General features: G+C 37.4%; 1 protein-coding gene across 3 annotated transcripts; it reads right to left on the bottom strand.

The window, feature by feature from the left end:
- Positions 1–835: 835 nt before the first annotated feature.
- Positions 836–22,895, bottom strand: ZNF330 (zinc finger protein 330). 3 transcript variants are annotated; one of them, XM_059395559.1, is made up of 10 exons: positions 22,831–22,895; positions 20,443–20,575; positions 18,481–18,500; positions 18,309–18,379; positions 15,608–15,687; positions 9,040–9,166; positions 8,651–8,755; positions 4,153–4,199; positions 2,965–3,082; positions 836–1,820 (listed from the first exon to the last, which is right to left on the bottom strand). In XM_059395559.1, the coding sequence occupies exons 2-10, from the start codon at positions 20,560–20,562 to the stop codon at positions 1,546–1,548; spliced, it is 963 nt and encodes a 320-aa protein (XP_059251542.1). In that variant the 5' UTR covers positions 20,563–20,575; positions 22,831–22,895; the 3' UTR covers positions 836–1,545. The 3 variants fall into 3 exon arrangements, with proteins under 3 accessions (XP_059251542.1, XP_059251534.1, XP_059251547.1); XM_059395551.1 differs by having other exon boundaries at positions 22,684–22,878; XM_059395564.1 differs by lacking the exons at positions 18,481–18,500; positions 22,831–22,895 and having other exon boundaries at positions 20,443–20,535.
- Between the last annotated feature and the right edge of the window lie 333 nt (positions 22,896–23,228).

The raw sequence follows: 23,228 nt of genomic DNA, 5'->3' as shown, positions 1-23,228 counted from the left end.
CTCTCCAGCTTAGTTTTCCTTAACCCGAATTACAGTTTTTTAATCCTAATTCAAGACCTAGTAGCCTGGAGGTAGGACAAGTCCTAAAGGAGGCACCTGTTGCCTGGAGAGATTATGTACTGTCACCCATCTTGGAGGCAGGGCAGGGGTATTTGCCCTTACCAGAGAGGGATGGGCTACAACTGCAGGTTCAGAAAGTTCAGGAGTTTGCAGAGTAAGCAGTATCCATTCAGATGCCTCTACCTCACTTGTCAGGGTCCTGGGTTTTCCCAAAAAGTGCCTTGACTCCTGCGTAACAGACCTGCCTTGATTGGCAAATGTCTTTGACATCTACCATCCAGACTACTAAGTCCTGTGCTTGGGCCTCAGCTTTCTCAGCCATTCTGCTGCAAGTCATGAAAACTAGTTCCCGTGCATCCAGAGGCCACACCTGGTTTCCCACAGCCTGTTATTGCCCTCAGCAGTTCAGCTGTTCATTATGCTTCTATAGAGTAAGAATGGCCTAGCAATAGCCACCCACCCCTTTTATCCTCACAGCTACAATTTTCTCCATCCTTCTCAAAAGCCATCCAGTGCACTAACACATATCTCTCCAGCACAGCACCCCAAACCACCACCAGCACAAGGTGTACAACTGAAACTTGTGCCGCAACTGCCTGTTCTCTACCTACCACTAGTGATGGGGTCTGGCCACATAACTCTGCATCTACTGCATCATTAATCTCTGCTACCTATTTTGCACAGTAGAGGAGAAATGAAGCAGTTTATACAAAAATATTGGAAATTTCCAAAATAAGTTTAAAACTTGAAAATAAGAAATTAAATATCCAAAGTATAGAAGTGAAATACTAGATTTATTCAAAGACAAATGCATAAATGCATCTGTGTAATAATACTGTCTCTGTCTCTACGTCTCTGCAAACTAACTATTCAGTCACCTTTGTCTATACATTTAGGCATTAATAACAGGTACTGCTCAGGACACACACTGTGAAGAAAAAAATGAATGAGTAATTGCTAAAACATACATATCATGACTACTTAAGATAACATGGATATTTAATGAAAATTCAGCATTTAACATCTGATTCTCATCCTGTGGACCTACAAGGAAAAATACAATAATTCATTTTACCCATTACCATCTTACAAAATCACAAAGAAAGAATATAAGCGGTGTTTTTTTTAATAAAAACAGCAATCTAATCTCAATCAAATATATTACCATTCTATTCTTTTATCCTGGGTATGTATCTAATTGGCATAACCTACTGATTACTGAAATCAGTAAAACTCCAATTCATGATGCTTCAATTGCTTGGAATCAATAAACATCTTACCCTTGGAACTCGTTTTTTCTTATACTATAAGCCTGATTATCAGCTCCTATAAAAACGCTATGCCCCACTCCTTGCCCCAGGGAGTGCATAACTAGTCTTTTGCACAAGGCTAAGTGACAGTACTTCTGAACATCCACACCCAATTCATTAAGCACACAGATTCTGGCTCGTCTCGGACACAGTCACCCATGGGCAAGCAGCTCTCCTAGTTGTCCTGTTCCTCGTAGTGAGCATAGCCACTGGCATAGGTCCTTCCTAAATTCAAATTAGTAAATAAATCTGATGACTCAGCATCTGAATCCTTTCCGACTTCATCTTCTTCCTCTTCATCATCCTCTGCTTCCTCTTCATCTTCGTCTTCATCATGGTAGCTGCTATCAGCATACTTATCAGAAGAAAGATTCTTCCAATAGGCATCATAACCAGAAGCTCCATCTCCCTCTTCGCCCCCAGTCTGCCTGCCAAATTTCAGGGACCGTGCTGTAAGAGACAGACATGTACATGGATGGCACTTTGTTTTGATTCTTTACATCTTCACTTTCTTCTACAATATACAAAATTATATGAAATTGACTGGCTGCTTCTTACTCCCATTTTCCTAATTTCCTCACTTAATACTTAACCGGAAAAAAAGGAGACCTTAGTAAAACCATCAGTTCTAGCCTACTCAGAGCCTATATACATACCATATATAACATATAATAAAGACAACAGCATCATTTCACTAAATCTAGAAAAAGCTGGAAAACAAAACAGCAGCACTCTCCAAACAATTCAAATAAGGCACGTTAAAAGCTAAAATGCTCTTCATTTGATGGATTAAAATTTTATTTTCAAATCACAGAACTGTTGATCTCATATCATTACACTTTTCTTAAGAGAACCACTCTATAATTCTGGCATCCAACAAGACAAAGCCCTTCATTTCTTCTGCCTAAGTGGCAATATAGTTCAGTTCAAAAAATCAGCAAAATCATCAGTCTCACCTCATTGTACTAAAATGTACTACAACTTTAATTAAACAAAAGTATTTTCAGATTATGGTTCCACTCTGCTATGTTTGGTAAAGAGTCAAATTCTCTTTAACAAAACTATAAATTGTATGACTACAAACATGTTTGTAGTAGTCTTACTCCTTCATAGAAAAGTTATATAAAAACCACAAAACAATTTCCTATAGTAGTGATATATTACATAATAAGCACCGCTGCTCAAATACTACACACCTACAAAAAGCTTTAGAATGAATTTCAACTTCCAAGCACTGAAGATTACCAGCACTCGAATATTAAAGATTTATAGCTACTCAATTATTCAACAAGGAAACCTCAGCAAAGGCAAAAAAAATCACTTTTTGGTCTTAAATTTCAGTATTCACTATGTCATTAACTGAGTCAAATGCCAAACATCAAAGTGAATGATGGTGTATTTCTTAAGTTAAATTGAGAAACTTCACCCACAAATTTTCCAAGGCTATAAAATTCCATTTGCTTAAGAGAACACATTCATCTTTTCAAATATGAAGAAGAGGCAAAAACAAAAATAGAAAGAGAAAAAAAAGAGATAAATCTTGTCTAAGCAAGAAAGCAAAATCACTCCACTGGTATTTTAAGAAGAGCCTTACTTGACATGCTGAGATCCTTAGTTTCCTGAGTTTCGTGTCCACATTTGGGGCAGGGAGGCTGTTTACCTTTTTCTTGCTTAAACACTTTGCTCCTTGTATGATCATCACAGAAACAAGCCTATAAAAGATAAGTAAAAATAAGCAAGTAAATAAATAATTCAAAAAATATACAAAATTATCATTCAATATTTCCAGAAAACTTAAAGGCAGTTTTGTGAGGGTAGAGATTAAGACTTTTGTTGGGACTGGTCACACTCCTGATTTAAATTTCTTAAGGGAAATGGTCTTTGCCAGAACTCTCTGCACTATGACCTAACATAAAGCAGAAATTATACACAGGGGAATGACAGCGTAGACACATTGATCCATTCATAAATACATGTGCATTCACAAAGCCCCTGATGACATAATGGTGAATAGCCTATCCACCCTCACAGATATATAACCTAACTGCGGACACAGACAAGTGGAAAGGTAATTGCAAGACACTGCTCACTGCAAGGGAAGTGCAGTGGAGGGGCACTAAACCGGATATGGGATTCAGGAAGGGCTTCCTGGAAAACATGATGTGTTGGCTGAGAGCTGAAGGAGAACAGGGTACAATGGGGTAAGGTAAGCAAAACTGGAAGAGGGATGGATCTAAGGCAGAAGAAATAGCATAGATAACACCTGAAAGTCATTTGGTGAAACTGGGGTAGATTTGAGAGAGAAAGGAAAGATAGGGTTAGGACCAGAAGAACCAGAGAAATGTTTCTGACAGGAAGTGAATGGGCTGCCCGTTTAGTGATCCTTGACAAACAGAAATGCTGGAGACAAAATCTAAGGAAATAGACCATTATGGAAATCTTCTTTTCACTCAAACTCTCCTATAAGCAAGTGAATTTTGATGTTAGTTAAAATACATTCTCAACACTTTGGTCAAAACATTCTCCATAAACATAAGGTGTAAAAACACTGAGCCAAGATTCAGGAGACATGTGCATTAGTGTCTACTCTAAGATAAGCCAACTGGATGACCTTAGGAAAGTCACTCAGCTTTCTCAATTCAATTTCACAATCTTCAAAATAAAAGAAGTAAACTACATAATGTTGAAAGACCCTTGTTAGATTAATTATAGCTATAAATAATCCAAGGTGGAAGAGTACTGGGATTAAAAACAAAAATCTAAAAATAACAGACAAGTATACCTTACAACGAAGACAGGAATGCTGACCAAGTCGATTGCATGAAACACCTATGGGCAAAAATACATAATGTCCAGATTCAACCTTGGAACGAAAACACTATTTTCCACAGATTTATACTTGATGTACTTAGCTCAATTATTAACATTTTTTTTTTTTTTGCCTCATAATATAACCCAGAGGACATACAAAATGAGATGGAATCCCCAGCCAGAAGGAAAGAAACAAAGTGCACACACACAGCATTATTTCACTAGTATGGCACTAATTATTCTCCAACCTCCTTCCATTTCTCCAATCTAGGAGATGGCAAACTTCATTAATTATATTTAAAAGAATGAAACGGTGTGGGGCGCCTGGGTGGCTCAGTGGGTTAAGCCGCTGCCTTCGGCTCAGGTCATGATCTCAGGGTCCTGGGATCGAGTCCCGCATCGGGCTCTCTGCTCAGCAGGGAGCCTGCTTCCCTCTCTCTCTGCCTGCCTCTCCATCTACTTGTGATTTCTCTCTGTCAAATAAATAAATAAAATTTAAAAAAAAAAAAAAAAAAGAATGAAACGGTGAGACATCCTTTTTTCCCGGACACTGGCTGAAATTCTTCCCTTTATCAAATAATGCTTAAATCTTAAAAAGAGGGGCATCTGAGTAATTCAGTCGGTTAAGCCTCTGCCTTTGGCTCAGGTCATGATCTGGGGGTCTTGGGATGGAAGCCTCACATCAAGCTCCCTGCTCAGCAGGAAGCTGCTTCTCCCTTTGCCCCACCCCTTGATCCTGCTCTAAGTAAGTAAAAATCTTTAAAAAATAAACAAATCTTAAAAAAAAATAATTTTCTCTATTAATATATAATCTCCTGATGACACATTACCATTTTCTGCATAACTTCTGATAAGGGAATAGAATACTTCAGATAGAAAGGGTGGCTATGAAGAGAAAATAATGTTCAAGTGGGCAGGAAAAGATGGGAAAAATCCCAAAATATTTTATTTCTATTTTAGTCAGTAAACCATGTTAATTTTGGTCATTACCTATAATTACTGAGGAAAAACCTAAACTTAAGTGCAAATATATTAGAAAAGCCAGAATGTCTGGCTCATATTGACTGTGTCAGAAATGGAAGAAAAAATAAGTACCAGAGATACAGAAGGAGACGATAAACTAAGCCTTACCTAATAAAGTCCAAATATAAAATTCACTTAGAGGTCTTGAAAAACTAAAGAGGAAAACAAATAAAAGGAAGCCTGTCTTTGTAATGTAAATATCTGACCAGATGTTCCTAATTTGGGAATTCTCTTACTTAATTTTCCCTGGTTCATGGGTAGCCTTTTTAATGTGCACAGGCAAGTATTTTTTTTAAACTCAGGAATGATGCTCTCAATTTTGTGTATTATCATTGCTTCTCCCCAAGTATCCCGCTTTCTTCCACAGTAATGCCAATAATTCAGTTGGATATGTATTATTTGTCCTATGTGTTAATAATAAAAGTTAAAAATTTAAAAAGTTAGAAAAAGTTTAAAAGTTTAAAAGAAAAAGTTAAAAATAAAAAGTTAATAAAATAGAAGTTAAAATAACAAAAAAATTAAAAATAAAAAACTGAGTGCTTACTATAGTTGACCCTTGAACATGGGTTTGAACTGTGCACATCTGCTTATATGTAGATGTTTTTCAATAAAGACAGTGCAGTGCTTTAAATGTATCTTCTCTACCTTATTATTTCTTTAGTAACATTTTACTTTCTCTAGTTACTTTAGCCTAAGAATATATTACATAATACATACAAAATATATGTTAATCAACTATTTATGTTATCAGTAAGGCTTCTGGCCAACAGTAGGCTATTAGGACTTAAGTTTTTGGAGGGTCAGAAGTTAATATGCAGGTTGTCAATTGTACAGACAGTTGGTGCTCCTAACCTTCATACTGTTCGAGGGCTAACTATATTACATATATATAACAAATTACTCCAATAATAACCGTATTAGTTCATTCAGTCTGTAGGGACGAAAATCTGAAATCTCAATCATTTCCACCTGAAGATAGGGAATTTTGGGTTCCTTCTTCATTCAGTTAAAAAAAATTTTTAAAAAAAGGATATATTTAACCAAAATGTTATATATCTCTTCCAAATACATAGCTAGAACACATACTAAACAAAGCTCCCAACCCAATCTCCCACCGTACACCAGGCATTTTTTTTTTCTTTTAAGATTTATTTGACACAGAGAGAGAGAGAGAAAGCAAGCATACAAGTAAGCAGAGCAGCAGGAAGAGGAAGAGGGAGAAGCAGGCTCCCCAGTGAGCAGAGGCCTGACCTGAGGCTCAACCCTGGACCCTGGGATATGACCTGAGCCAAAGGCACTTAACCAACTGAGCCACCAAGGAGCCCCAGGCATTTCTGATACTGAAACTTTTCCTAACCCCACTACTTAAGGCTTTTGACATGCCACAAGGACATGAGCCCAAGAAATTTGTTGTTGTCTATCTTACCTCATCTCTACTTCTGGGAACTCAAACAAAGATAGAACATGGCCCTGCCATTCTTCTTTCCCTAATTACCTCAAGCCAACACACAGGCACTCCAGTTCACTGCCCAGTTCTTTCTCTCCCCAGGAGTTACAATCCTGGACATGCATTTCACTCAGATTCTAAAATGGTTTGAGTTTCCTAGTTTTAAACTGGGAAATGGTTTCCATTTTAAATCTATTTCTATGTCTTCAGATTATTTTAAAAGAGAGCAGGCTGGGATGCATCAAAGCCTGCTGATGACAAGCCATTTTATATCAGAAGTCCTGGAGCCATTTTAATTATTTTAAAAAAACAATACAGGCAGAGTCAACACCATTGTTCTGTTTTTTTCTTAAAACATCCTTCCCACTGATATTGCAGGTAAATAAGGATTTCAAAGAATTTCTATATCACCCAATTCCTAAGTAAGGTCAATCCTATAAATGAGATATGACCAAGTAAGGGGGTGGAAATAAGCTATATCTTTGGGGCCTATGGATATGGTTAGGAAAATATTTCAGAAAAAAACAAGCAGTGAATGGCAACTGGCAAAGAAAGAATGGCAAGAAAAAAATAAAGCAATGAAGAAAAAAGGTAAAGATAAGTTACAGTAAACCAAAGACACCTGGGAACCTGCAATGAGCATGACCTTAATATCAGATATCAAAGACATAATGACAGATGTATCTTAATCTTGCCAACTGTTTATTTTTCCTTTGTCTTTTACTGAATCACTAAAACTTCCTGATAAAATTATAGCCTTATCACTCACAGCTGCCTGTCTTTGGGGCCACATGATACAAAATACTCAAAGCTCTTCAAGTCCCAAATAAAGTAATTCAATTTTTATATTACACATTTTGCAGAAGCCTAAGAATGGCTCAAAAATGCTATTTGAGATGTTCTTTAACCTTTAAGAGTTTCAATAGGAATACTGTAAGAATTACATACATACGCATTTATATATACATGTATAAACTGATAAACTATCAACTTTATAGGAGAATATAGAGATTAGCATTTCATATCAAAACAAAAACCAAATTCAAGGAAGTGAGTGTCTGGGAAACTTCAGCCTTTCCTATAATAATATCTACTGTTTAATAAGGGCTTTCTAAGTAAAAGTACCATAATAACACTTTATGTGGATTTGCATTTTAATTAACTCTTTGAAAAAGAAATTAGCATCTTCCTTTAATATATAAGGAAACTCAGCTTTAGAAAGATTTGGTGGTTTGCCCAAAATCACATAACCAGGAAGCAGAATTTAAGTAATGTTTTGATTCTGAATCTTGAGCTTTGAGAATCAAAAATAATGCAGAAATAAAATGTAATCTATCTGTAAAGATAATCCCATTGATGATATCCAATCAGTAACACTGGTTCTCAAACTGGAAGATACATGACAATTATGTGTGTGGGTAAAATACATATGCCTGTACCTATCATAGACTTCAAACAGAGAATCACCAGGGATGAGGCAGGGGTGCCTAAATTTAAAAAAAAAAAAACCTCCACAGACATTTCTGATGCATACTCTTGTCTAAAAACCACTGGAACCAACTGGCAGGAACAAACTAGGGGTAGTATCACATACCACTTACTTCAAGACATTTGGAAATGGCAGGGGGTGGGGGGGGGGTGCTGGTGGAGGCAGGTAGAGGTGGGAGGGGTTATAATAACTTGGGAAGTGAAAATGGTATTTAGTACTCAGGACCAGGAAGGCTACAAGCTCTATAGTGCCTGATCAATCCCATGTAACAAAGAACTGACCCAACCAAAATGCCAGTGGCATCCCTATTGAAAAAAATAAAAGTATGTGGTTCTGAATTTTATTTATTTATTTATTGGTTCTGAATTTTTTTTAGAAACAGAAAATAGATATTAAGTTGAATTATAGTCCACAAGAGGCTGCATGAAAAACTAGATTCTTTTTTGAGTCTAACACTTAATACTATTAAGAATCCTGGGTATAAAGGACATCTAATTTATAAAAACTTACATTTGAATGTTTCCGCCTCTAAAACCTGGCAGCTGGCTTGATGTTCAAACTGATCATCTTCACAGAGAAAGTTATGACAAAAAGAACAACTGAATATTCTGCCTCCTGTTGGATTAAAAAAAAAAAACCACAAGTGAAACATGATAAATTTCAATTTAAAGAAGCCATAAATACCAATTTAAAGAAGTCAAGCAATTTACTTCAGAATTACACCAAAATGACACAGTAGTTTTTGCTCTGGTAAAGGCTACAATGAAAACTGCCAAATTGAACCATAAAAAAGTGGACTCCCACAATCCCCTGGCTACTCATATAAAAAGAGCATCCAGAATGTTTCAAAGTCAACCTTTACTTACAGTAAAGTTCATTGCTTGTATGTAATCACTCACCGTGGTCCCAGACACCTCGCTCACACTCCACACACTCAGCATCAGTAAGAGGACAGGCACAGGCATGTGTGCTGAGACATTTCCTACCATGGCAAACCCAAGCTTCACAGAAGTCACATATTGCACCCTGTAACCAAGGAACACAAAAAATTAATCTTTGTCACATGCCTGGCTGCAACCATTGTTTAGCCAATGGCAACCATCAAAATTGTATGCATTTAGCAATTTATCAACCCTTAGTGATAGTGGGTGGCTTCATTAAAGAAAAAATTTTGCTTAAACCAAAATTAAAGAGGGTTCTCTGAAAATCAAACTACTTCACCAACAGCTATTTACAATATAAAAAACTTGGCTATAAATCAAAAGAATAAGAAGCAAGGAGGGGGAACTATACATTTAGCCCTAACACTAATCATTAAAGTAAGTCACAGAGCTAAAAGTGTTGCCTTCTAACTGAATTCTAATTCGAATGGTGTCCACAGTCCACATTTAAGCATTCTTATCTATCACAATTATAGTAAATAAACTGAATTTTTTCAATTAGAAATATTTCTTAACTTCTAACTGAACATAATAATAAAAAAAAGATACAAACTTGCAGTCACATATTAAATAAGTTATGGGGATGTAGTGTACAGCATAGTGACTGCAGTCAATAATACTTTATTTCTTTGAAAGTTGCTAAGACAGTTGATCTTAAAAGTTCTCATCACCAGAAAAAAATTATAACCATGTGAGCTGATAGATGTTAACTAGACTTACTGTGGCGATCATTTTGCAATATAAACAAACATCAAATCATTATGTTGTGCACCTGTGTGATACTGTGATTTATAATAAATATATATTCCATTTTCTAAAAAAATAAGTATTTTTCATTTAAGAAAATTCCTTCCTGAATCAATTTATAAAATAATTCACATAGCTTTTTTAGAATAACTGAGAAAAAATATTAAACTTCTGTCAACACCTTTTTTCTGTTAAGGCTACTTATGCTTTGAATCATTACATTTCTTTGTGGAAAAAAATTAATTAGACAGAATTAGGGAATTTGGATGGCTCAGTTGGTTAAGCAAGTATCTTCAGCTAAGGTCATGATCCTGGAGTCCAGGATCAGCAGGGAGAGAGTCTGCTTCTCCCTCTGACCTTCCTCCCTCTCATGATCTCTCTCATTCTCTCTTTCAAATAAATAAAACCTTTAAAAAGAGAGAGAGAGAAAGAGAATTAAATAGGATAAAACTCCAATTCTACATCAAGATAACACAATGGCATCTATAGAATATTAACTGCTAGAAAGAATATTAAGAAAATGGGACTAGGGATGCCTGGGTGGCTCAGACGGTTAAGCATCTATCTGCCTTCGGCTCAGATCATGATCCCAGGGTCCTGGGATGGAGTCCCGCATCAGGCAGCCTGCTTCTCCCTCTGCCTGCCATTCCCCCTACTTGTGTGCGCTCGCTCGCTCTCCCTCTCTCTCTGACAAATAAATAAAATCTTAAAAAAAAAAAAGGAAAAAGAAAACAAGAAAATAGGACTAGATGGTCTTTCCTTTATAGGTGACAAATAGGGGCCCAAGTCTTAAGTCCAAATCCCAGAGCTACATTTCAGCGGAGCTGGGATTTAAACCAGTGTTCTGAATTTCAACTCAATGTTCTAGTATTCAAGATTCTCTGTAACAGTAGTAAAGAACAAATAGGAGGATGCTTTTTGAACTATAAAAATGGATTATCACTGTGGAGAGTAAATCCTCAAATACATCTCTTGGAACATCCAGATTCCAAGACACAAAAAGATGACACACTAAACTGAGTAATCCAGGAGAGTTTACAAGAGATGATTTACAAAGGACAAGAGAAGGGCTTAGAAAAAACATAAGGGATGATCCAGACAACCCCTGAGCCTGAAACAAGGGGAGAGGAGGGAGTTACCAGAACCTTGAAAGAGAGCAGAGTGGAGAAGATTACCTGGCCATATAGAGAGAAACCATGGCCAATCCATGGCCAAACAAGGATAACGGTGTCGAGAGAGCTTGAAGAATAACACCCAGACTGTACTGTCCTCCCAACTACAGGTGTCCTACCAGGGCCTCCACTGGCTGAACCCAAAGGGAAGCCAGAAGGTAAGAAAGACACTGACCAGTCCTTACACACAGGTCAGGTTCCCAGGGAAAAGCAGGGTATAAAAGAGGGAAGAGAGAGGGAATTTTGACAGACAAAGAGAAGATTTCCAGAAAATCACTTTTCTAGAATTTACAGCTAATGATATCTGAGTCTACTGAAATGTTTTATATGAGACATCATTCACATTCAATTCAATTCACAACTTAGTGAATTTTTTAAAAAGCATTTGATAAATCTGGACATAAGCAAGCTACCAAGGAAGATTACATTGATTTATGAATAAAGATAATACTGACAATCCTATATTTAAAAATGAAGAGAAATTCACAAGATACTGATGAGTAAGTCTAGTTTCTTGCTTCTGTAAGATATCCACATGTGAAATAGATCATATAAAGGTGTGCTTCATGATGGAAAATAATGTTCTTGGGAAGTTGCTATAAATAAAATATCTGCTTGACATAGAAGTACTACTACTTTTCTCATGGAATGAAATTTGGACCCAAGCATAAAAATCACACAACAGGGTGGCGCCAGGGTGTCGCAGTCATTTAAGCATCCGACTCTTGGTTTTGGCTCCGGTTGTGATCTTGGGGTCATGAGAAATGGCCCTGCATTGGACTCCTTACTCAGTGTGAAGTCCACTTGGGTTTCTCTCTCCCTCTGCACCCCCTCCTCTCTCAAATAAGTATGTTTTTTTTTAAATAAACAAGCCACACAACAGAATACAGTAAAATTGGTTTAAGAGCTATTTGTTAGTGAAAAAGAGATCAAAATGCCCATCACGCATTTTTTTTTATTACAGCATACCTCATTTTCTTGCCCTCCATTTTACTGCTCTTCACAGCTAGTGTATTTTTTTTTTTAAGATTTTATTTATTTATTTGACAGAGAGAGATCATAAGTAGGCAGAGAGGCAGGCAGAGAGAGAGAGGAGGAAGCAGGCTCCCTGCTGAGCAGAGAGCCCGATACAGGACTCGATCCCAGGACCCTGAGATCATGACCTGAGTCGAAGGTAGCAGCTTAACCCACTGAGCCACCCAGGCGCCCTGCTAGTGTATTTTTTATACATTGAAGGTATGTGGCTACCCTGCACCATCAGGGACATTTTTCCAATAGCATTTGCTCACTTCATGTCTCTGTATCACATTTCAGTAATTCTCACAATATTTGGAACTTTTTTATTATTATTATATTTGTTATGGTGATCAGTGATCTTTGATATTAGTATTGTAATTGCTTTGGAACACCACAAACTGTGCCCATGTAAGATAGCAAACTTAATCGGTAAATGTTATATGTATTGTGACTGTTCCACTGACCAGCTGTTCACCCACCTCTCTTCCTCTACTTGGGCCTTCCTATTCCCTGAGACACAACAACACTGACATTAAGCCAATTAAAACCCTACAATAGCCTCTAAGTGTTCAAGTGAAAGAGTCATATGTTTCTCACTTTTATTTATTTATTTTTTTTAAAGATTCTTCATTTGACAGACAGAGATCACGAGTAGGCAGAGAGAGGGAGAGAGGGAAGCAGGCTCCCTGCTGAGCAGAGAGCCTGATGTGGGACTCAATCCCAGGACCCTAGGATCATGACCTGAGCTGAAGGCAGAGGCTTTAACCAACTGAGCCACCCAGGCACTGTTTCTCACTTTTAAATCTAAAGCTAAGGGGCACCTGGGTGGCTCAGTGGGTTGAGCCTCTGCCTTCAGATCAGGTCATGATCTCGGAGTCCTGAGATCAAGCCTGGCATCGGACTCTGCTCAGCGGGGAGCCTGCTTTCTTTCCCCCTCTCTCTCTGCCTACTTGGGATCTCTCTCTCTCTGTCAAATAAATAAATGAAATTTAAAAAACAAAAAGAAAAAAAATCTAAAGCTAGAAATGATTAAGCTTCATGAGGAAGGCAGGTTGAAAGCTGAGACAGGCCAAAAGTAAGCCTCTCATGTCATACTCAGTGAAGCTGTGAATGTAAAAAAAAAAGCTCTTGAAGAAAACTAACAGTGCTACTCCAATGAACACATGAATGATAAAAAGACAAAACAGACTTATTGCTGATATGAGAAAGTCTGAGTGATCTGGATAGAAGATCAATCAGCCACAACACTCTAATAAGCAAAAGCCTAATCCAGAGCAAAGCCCTAACTCTCTTCAATTCTAGGAGGACTGTGGGAGGTGAAGTAGCTCCAGAAGAAAAGTTTGAGCTAGGAGGTTAGTTCATGAGGCTTGCGGAAAGAAGCCATCTCTATAACATCAAAATGCAAAGTGAAGCAACAAGTGCTACCACAGAAGCTACAGCAAATAATCCAGAAGACCCAGCTAAGATCACTAACGCAGGTGCTTACACTAAGCCACAGATTTTAAATGTTGACAAAATAGCCTGAAATTTGAAGATGCTATCTAGGACTTTCATATCTAGAGAGGAGAAGTCAGTGCCTGGCTTCAAAGCTTCAAAGGACAGGCTGACTCTCCTGTTAGGAGCTAACAGAGCTGGTCATTGTTGAAGCTAATGCTAACTTACTCTGAAAAATGCTGGGGCCCCTAAGAATTATGCTAAATCTACTCTCTCTGTGCTCAATAAATGGAACAAGAAAGCCTGGGTGACGACACATCTATTTACAACACAGTTCCTGAATGCGTTTTAAGCCCACTGGTGAGACTTACTGCTCAGAAAAAGTATTCCTTTCAAAATATTTCACTGGCAATGCAGCTGGTACTCAAGAGCTCTGATGGGGAGGTACAATGAAATCGATGTTGTTTTCATGTCTGCTAACACAACATCCATTCTGCAATCCCTGGATCAAAAGTCCTTCTGACTTTCAAGTCTTTTTATTTAGAAATATATTTCATAAGGTTACAGCTGCCAGAGATAGTGATTCATCTAATGGACCTGGGCAAAGTAAACTGAAAACCTGGAAAGGATTCAGGATCCTAGATGCCTTTAAGAACATTACTGATTCAGGTAACAGATCAAAATATCAACATTAACAGCAGTTAGGAAGAACTGATTCCAACTGTCATGGATAACTTTAAGGGGTTCGAGATTTCAGTAGAGAAAGTAACTGCAGATGTGGTGGAAATACCAAGAGAATAAAAAGTGGAGCCTGAAGACAGGACTGGATTGCTGCAATTTCATGACAGAACAGATGAGGAGTTGCTTCTTACAAATGAACAAAGAAAGTGATTTCTTGAGATGGAATCTAATCCTGGAAAAGACACTGTGAAGACTACTGAAATGACAATCTAGGATTGAGTCTGTTATATAAACTTGGTTTATAAAGCACCAACAGGGTTTGAGAGGATTAACTTCCAATTTTGAAAAAAGTTTTCCTATGGCTAAAATGCTACCAAAAAGCATTGCATGCTATGGAGAAATTGTTATTTTTTAAGAAATTGCAACAGCCACCCCAACCTTTAGTAACCATCACCCTGATCAGTGGCCAATAACATCGAGGGAAGACTCACCACCAGCAAAAGATTACGACTCACTGAAAGATCAGATGATGGTTAGCATTTTATTGCAATATTTTTTAATTAAGGCATTTAAAATGTTTCTTTAGATTAATGCTATTATACATTAAGTAGACTGCAGTATAGTAAATACTGTAAACATAACCTTTATATGCACTGGGAAACTGAAAAATTAATTTTGACTTATTCTATTGCAATATCTGCTTTATTGCAACTGTCTGGAACCAATACACAGTATCTCTGAGGTATTTCTGTATTTAAAACAATGAATTTCCTTAGAAAATTCTACATGTAATGAGGAAATTATGTTTAAGTCTACATTAAATATGTATTCTTTTTTGAAATGTAAAGCTATAGAAAAAACCCACTAATAGTAGGGTTCTTTTGAAACTAGGATGCTTTTAAACCAAAAGCTTGAACCTTGGGGCACCTGCGTGGCTCAGTCGTTAAGCGTCTTCCTTTGACTCAGGTCATGATCCCAGGGGTTCCTGGATGGAGCCCTACAATGGGCTCCCTGCTCAGCAGGAAGCCTACTTCTCCCTCTCCCACACCCCCTGCTTGTGTTCCCTCTCTTGATATAGCTATCAAATAAATAAATAAATAAAATCTTAAAAAACAAAAAAGGAGAAAAGGCTTGAACCTTGCTTAAGCAGGGCTTTTAGTACAGTAAATGACAGTCTATGAGGTCTGGTTAAGATAACTTCGAAAAGTACCACTGACAAATGAATCTTTGTTTAAGTCAACTTTAAATAAGTTTCCATTTCTTGTCCATTTTCCAATAAGAAAAGGAAGCAATCAAAATTAAGTGGATAATATAGGCAAATCATTCAAAGAATATGCCATAAATAAACCAGAAAATTCCAGATTGACTGAATCAAGGACAAAATAGTACTATTTAGAAAAAATAATCATTGCTCAGACCGGCTTTTCTTATCCTTAGAAACCTGCTTGTCTAAGAGATGAAGACAAGAAACTTACCACCATAGCAAGGCCAGTACTGTACACACCAGCATGCTTTATGACACAGTCTGAAGACTTCATCATGCATTTTGTTTTCCCTAGTAAAGACACAAATTTGCATTATCACTCTTGCAGAGTAGTACATGTAAGTACTCACTAATGCCACTCTAGCCTCAATTCTTATAGAAGTAACTTGAAAATGGATAGAAATCAGTTTACTGCTCATGTTACTTTAAAAAAAAAAAATCAGTGTAACTGAGATCTACCCTAATCTTTTAAAAGTAGAAATTTATAAGTATATCTAAAAAAAATGTATTACACATAAAATTATATGCTAATTATTTGTACTCAGATCAGAAACCCCAAGTTAATAGTTTGTAACCTAACAATCATTAAAGCAGTTTAAAATCTTGTGAATTTTCAGATGAATTAATACAGATTTTAAAAAGCTATGCTTTAAAATGAATTTCACAGTTTGTAACTCACAATAAAAACAGCCTGGTTTGAAATTATTGTTTATTTCTTTCCACAGAACATCTCAAACCAAACCAAACCATGATTATGCAACTTACCTAATTCATTTTTTAAGTTTATCCATATGTAAAAATTTACAAATATAATCCCCAAATGAACATTCTTCCAAAAAAATTTTGAAATAGCGCCCAAATGAGCAGGAAAAAATCAGGAATACAGTGACAGAGCTAAAAATCAGACTACAGCCACAAAAGCTCTGAGCTAGCAGCAAATTACCAACACAAAACACTATCAGGAAATTCATTCATCATATACTATGTCAAAATTAATGGTGACATATTAATCACCCATCTCAGACTCTGCAAAGTAGAACACGAAACACACAGAAGATGCACAATTTTCCATTATCTTGACTATGTGAGGAACGAAGCTAGGACAACAGGAAATGGGAAGAGAGACTGGAAATGACAGACAGCAGCTACCCAACTGTTCCACGTCTAAGTATAAGAATCAGTAAGTAGGAAATAAACCCAGATAACAATGAAAATATGGGATGCTCCTAGCAAGAACTCATCTCCATAATCTATTTTCTCATTCTTTTTCTTTTCTAAGATTTCACTTATTTATTTGAGAGAGAGAGAGCACATGCACGGGAGCACACAAGCTGAGGGAGGGGCAAAGGGAGAAGGACAAGCAAACCACCTTCCCCCTCCGCAGGGAGCCCAAGGTAGGGCTGGATCCCAGGACCCTAGATCATGACCTGAGCTGCAAGTCACCAGACACTTAACTGACTGAGCCACCCAGGTGCCCCTCTATTTTCTCATTCTATATTCGTCTTTTATAAAATAAGGATTTAAAAACTGTCAGTCAAGTAGTCTCTCTAGGCCAGTTTTTTGTTTTTTAAGTAGGCTCCACACTGGGCCTGCTTAATGCCAGGCTTGAACTCATGACCCTGAGAGCAAGACCTGAGCTGATAAACCCCAAAAGATGGCCCCTTTGGAAACTTGAGCTACACTAGAAATATTCAGGGATATAGTCCTAAACTCCACTAAATTTTCTGTGATGTTATTATACATAAACACATGTGCGTATATCCCAAATTGTGTTCCCCTTGAGACTATCATCCTATAACCAAAGGGAGTATTTGTTCAAATAAAAGTTTGGGGAGTAAATCTGGTGTGAACAAAACTAATTAGGTTTCTTTACTGGAGGTCTTCAGAACCTTTAACATACAAGTATGCAACAGAAATCTCCCAGATAGAAAGGCAGGGATGAGCTAAGCAGCATTTCTCAAATGTATGTCTTCTTTAAAGAAAAACCTATTAAGGGCACCTGCATGACTCAGTTGGTTAAGTGTATGACTTGATTTCAGCTCATGCCCTGATCTCACAGTTCCAAGATCGAGACCTGCATCAGGCTCTGAACTGGGTGTGCAGCATACTTGGGATTCTCTCTCTCCTTCTCCCTTTGCCCCTCCCTCTGTCTCTCTCTCTCTCTCTCTCAAAAAGGAAAAGAAAGGAAAGGAAAGGAAAGGAAAGGAAAGGAAAGGAAAGGAAAGGAAAAGGGATAGGAAAAGAAAAGAAAAGGGAAAAGACAAGACAAGAAACGATAAGCCAAGAAAGAATTATCTATTAAAAGCTCAAGTATTCTGTGGAAGGCTATTTGGGAAACGCCAACCTTGTTATTCTATGAACTACCATTTCATTTTACCATTTAGTTTACTTTGAATAATCATTTACTCCGAATGAATACCTGGGAGCTGAATATGTAGCTTAGGAACTCGACTGCAATCACTTGGGAAAACATATGAAGAAACTCAAGAATAATATGGTAAGAGTCAAACAGAAAAAAACTGGCACCAGTAAATGTGGAATAAATTTATTCTCAGTGGTCTAAGATACTGTGGGCAATATCAAAACTTAGAAAAGTATACAAACAGATTATCAAGACAAAGTTAGTATAATTAAAAATTCAAGTGACCAAATGTTATTAGTCAGAAATCTGATCTTTTAATGTTTACAACACGGTAGGACCTACATCCAAACTGTACCATAATTATTTTTCAACCTTACATCAAAGAGACAAAATCAAGGCTTGATTCACCAAATAACAATTTGTTGTTTCATTAATGATAAGGTCTAACAGTATTATAAAAACTGATAAACCCACACGTTCAAACTGATCAACTGCAAAACTAATGGTTGATAAAAGAAAAGGCTTAAGTCCTCAGTTATCATATACTTACCACACTGTGCACAAATTGGTAACTTCTGTACAGAATTGCAAAAATAGCAAAACGCTCTATTCTTCTGCCGCCTTGTCATATGAAATAAAATTTTAAAATATAGTCAATATCAGATAAAAGGTTAGAGGATCTATATTATTACATACAGATAGAAAAAGAAATAAATATTTACCTCTGACACTTGTCACACTCCTGTAAAATATAAAAACATAACAATTTTCTACTGCTTGAAAATGCAAATTTACTTTCATTATAAAGAATACCATTTTTCATGTTAAAATTTGAGTAACATTTTGCCAAAGCCTCCAACTTCATCCACATACACAAGCATATATACATACTTTACTAACAAAGGTATGTTCCTGGACATACTTTCTTTAGTAACACCAAAGAAAGGAGTGGCATTTCCAAATAGGCTATATAAATACAGCAATGGTTTGGTTTTTTGTTGTGTTTTGTTGTTGCTGTTGCTTTTTAATCAGACAAATATTACAGAATAAACACAAGAAATAGTAGAGAACACAGTATGATGAAGCTCGCAGAAAATCTAGAATCTTAAAACATGGTACTAAAAGTTTTCAACAGTCTGGTCCCTAACCACTTTCAAACCTTGGTGGCCTATTCTCTTTAGATTCAAGTCACTATTTGTCAGCCATTCATGAAATAGGTCTTGTACTTTTTCCAGGCCTTACTATTCTAATACTTTTCCTTGAAAAGTCTATCTTTACCCTCTTTCCCTGTTGAAAGTTCTGATGATGAACCTACCTCCTCTATGAACTGTACCCCAGCCATGCACATGCACTCAAGTTTATCCTTGTTTTACCCAAATGTCTCTGTCTTAATTGTACATTTATTACAACACTTACCAAACTCTAGGCTTCATCATGTGTATTTACACATGTGAGTCAATTCTTTTGTCTGTCTCAGATCCCTCTCTAGTCATCTCTAGAAATGACCCTGAAGGGAGTCTCTACCACCTGTCCTATCTGTGTTATGTAAACCTGGTCCCTCCCACCCCGAATGCCAGTCATAAACGTTAGCCCTGGGATGGGCACCTAACCAAGTCCAATCTAACAGTTCTTTCCCTCTCTGACAACACTCTGGGAGGTGAGAAACACAAGCTACCACTACCTAAAACCCAAACCAATGGGGTAAGACAATCTGAGAAAATGGAACTAATAAGGAAAAAGAAACAACAAGCAAAAGATGGAACTACAAGGTTGTTCATGTTCCAGGCGTCCCTGAGCCCCAGTTACATCCTTGCCCTGCCCAACAACATATTAGTTGATAAACTCTATTTCTTCCTAACGTTACTTAAGTTGGATTTGTAACTTAGAAAAAAATAATAAGTAATACACAAAATGAGTGATCTATGAACTTGTCAAAACAAGGACTGTATAACCCACAGTGCCTAAAATACTACCTGGCACAAAGTAGATGCAAAAGAAACATTCAGGGATTAAAATCTTATTAAGCATTTCATATGATCCTTAGATGAAACAAAAGGAGACGAAAGAGGAGTAGCAGGAACGGAAAAAGTAGAGAGGACTGGAAATAGGGAAATATGGGACAAGTCAGAGAAACATGGACCAAAAAAAAGAAAAAAGAAAAAAGAAAAGGAAAGGGTTATAATCACATGATAATCTTACTTTTTTATACTTTGACCAAACAAGCCCAGAAATGATCAGGACTAACACACTGAGCATAGCAAAGAAGATAATAGAACAGTTAGCCAAAAGAGATGTCAAGAAAAGTGAAAAGTTTAGAAAAGAAATCAAATGAGTTAAGAACTGCTAAAAGAACTAATGAAAAGGCTCCAACTAATAGGACAAAATATGCATATGAGGTTAGAGAAGTTGGAAATCATCACACAATCCCTAGTATGCATTCTTGTTTCATATCTATTCGTCACTAACAGCAGCCAAGGTAATATGCTAGGTTTATAAATAACATAAAATCAAACAAAATCACTGCTACTCAGTATTACTGAAAACGGGCATGCCTCTAACACAGATTCAAAATTCAATAAGATATATGCGGCAACACTGTATTCACTAAAATTTTATTCAAGCATTTTTCAGATAAGTATTATAGAGTTTTTCAACCACCAACAGGTATCCAAAAAAGCTGTTACCATTGATGCATTGCATGGATGTTTAGCTAAATCTATGGTGCTTCTCGATGCTCTGAGCTGTTTTTCCCGTTCCCGGCGGTTCTCTGCCTTCTTCCTCGCACCAGTCTTTTTCTTAGGCATTTTACCCCTCTTTCTACACAAGAGAACAGAGAAGATGTAATTGCCAGGTTGCATTTGCTATTTTAAATAAACTAAGAAATAGCAGAATGAAGTGTTTTTACTCATTAAATTTTAAACTCAAACCTAGCACTTTGACTGGTAAGCACATTTTAAGCCTTTATGAAATATCAAATATACATTATCCCAAATAAAATAGATGATTTTTAAAATAAGGCACTTATTTGCACTACAATTCTAAAGAATGTACACATCAAGAAAATTTATATCCTAGAAGCCAAATTTTTCTTTTCCCACCAAGAAAAAAGAAAAAGTTTCTCTCATGTTAAGTTTTCTTTAAAAATTACTCTGCATATTGCCTAGGTGAGGTGGCTGGCTACTGAGATCAAGTCCCCAACCTCTCCCATTCCACCCTAGGGTGCTACTATCAGCAGGGAGTCAGCTTGAGGATTCTCTCTCCCTCTGCCCCTCCCCCTCCTCATACTCCCACACTTGCTTGCTCCTGGATAAGTAAATCTTTAAAATAAATAAATAAATAAAAATTACTACATTTTAAAAACGTAAGCATATAACATTAATAAGAAATATTTAAAACTGTATTATTTACTCAGTTTGTATCATTTTTATATCAGTTTATATCACACATTCAAGTTCATAAGATTAGAAGTGTAACAAGTCTTATTTCTCATGTGTAATAACTCAACAAATCATGTAACAAGTCAAGTTAAATGACAACATTAAATACAAAGCCAAACCTCTCTAAAAAGATATTAAAGGTATTATAGTTGCTTTGACTCTGGAAGCTGTCCCTCTCTCTACATGTAACTGAGCATATAATTTTAACAGAGTTCTATTTATGTTCAGGAGTATGTATTATAAATGAGTATGTATGTAAAGTCCTGTATAAATAAGGTCTTTCAAACTGGCTTTCATATTTCCTTACTTAGTTGAAAGAACTACTACCACATTTAGAAAAATATGATTTTGTACTAAATAACACATTTTTATTTGACCATTCATCCAATCCAATCCACACTACAAGTTCCCTGAGGATTTCAGCCCTGTCTTTCTTGACAATGTTTATCTCCACGCCCTGCCTGGCACATATTAAGAGATCAGTAAATGAAGAGACACACGAATAGATGGGTCTATGTACTTGCTTCAAAATATGAATCTCAAGTTTCTTCATAGTCTTCAAAATACATGTTTTTTAAGTATTTTCTAAGATTGATTCTCAAAAATCAACTGTAGAAATTCCTAAAAAATACAGAATTATACATCTAGGCCTTGTTCAAGATCTACAAATTCTAAACTTCCAAGGACAGGATTAAGTTTCACTGGTGACTATGACACAATCTCCCTGAAGGCACAAACATTCTCTTCAAAGAAACCAAAACAAGTCCATGATACATGGAGAGATTTCTAAGAAATCACACTTTGAATACACATTTCTCTCTCTTTTTTTTTTTTTTCCCACATTTCTCATTTAAAAGGCCCTATTACAATAGGGTAAAGTCGTGCACCAGCTTGCTCATCTAAGTTTTCCTAGTTGGGTGTCTACTCTCAACGTTAAAATGTCCGAGTAAAAGCCAAGTGGTGGGAAGAGGAGACTTAAAAATATGGACCAATCAGGCCAGGAAGTTTAGCAGGTGGTCAGCCAAGTAACTCCACGCCCACGAGATCACCCTTTCAGTATTTAAAATTTCAAAAATCTACAGGGTGAAAAAAAAAATATTGTGTAGTCCCCTGCCAAAGGAACTTGGAAAACAATCACGGAGTGATCATTCCCGTGGGGATTTTTGCGTCCCCAGGGGTGAAAAGGCTCAGGCTGAGCCTCGATTTTTTTTTTTTCTCCAATTTGTTTTTGGAAAGTTAAAAGAGTAATTCTTTTTCTCGTCTGATACAGGTTTAAGCCCTTCCCTAATAACGCTTCGATTTAAGAGGTGACCTGTGTCACCTAATGAGGAAGAAGGCACAGGGTCAGCGCAGCTCTGGAGGACCCAGCGGGGTGATGGGGGCGTCCAGAGGCGACGGCGGAGGTGCCACGCGGTTCGGCGAACTGACAACCACCACCCGCCCGCGGGACGCCCTCCCTCACGCGCGCTCCGGGCCGACCTCGCTCACCCTTGCGGGGAGGCCGGGCTCACTCCGGGGGCAGAGGGGCAGGGAACAGCGTGAGACCAGCCCGCGGCAGCAGCAACTCCAACTTGCGGGCCGCGATTCCAAGGAAGAAGCTACTAAAACCGAAGGAGGGTAGACAGAGCCAATTACCGACACTAGGAGCCGGACCGGATGTCCTCTTGCGTCAGTAGCGTCTTTACGCCGGCGCGTCGACAGGAAAGGACCCGCCCACTTCTATTTGCTCCGCCCTGGTCCCGCCCACTCCCGCGGGGGGCGGGGCTCCCACTCCTGGATGGGGGATTTGACCCAGCAGGAAGAGGCTACCTGAATAAACAGCAAAGAAGGAAGAGGAAGACAGGGCACGGGAAAGCCCAGGAAATTTTATTTTTTCAGAAAAGGAGAAATCTAAAGGAAGAGGGAAATGAATTCACATGCATTGACTGAAATAGAAAATTGTTGCCTAATTCTTTGGAACTTTCTGTTACCTACATCTTTTGTGCCTCATAACCTACTTTTCATATTTACTGTGCAAACTGTGAACTCCATTC

This window comes from Mustela nigripes, chromosome 1, assembly GCF_022355385.1.
Source record: "Mustela nigripes isolate SB6536 chromosome 1, MUSNIG.SB6536, whole genome shotgun sequence".
Lineage (NCBI taxonomy): Eukaryota > Metazoa > Chordata > Mammalia > Carnivora > Mustelidae > Mustela > Mustela nigripes.
Note: the sequence above shows the minus strand (reverse complement) of the source record. Positions and strands in the feature narration are given on the sequence as shown.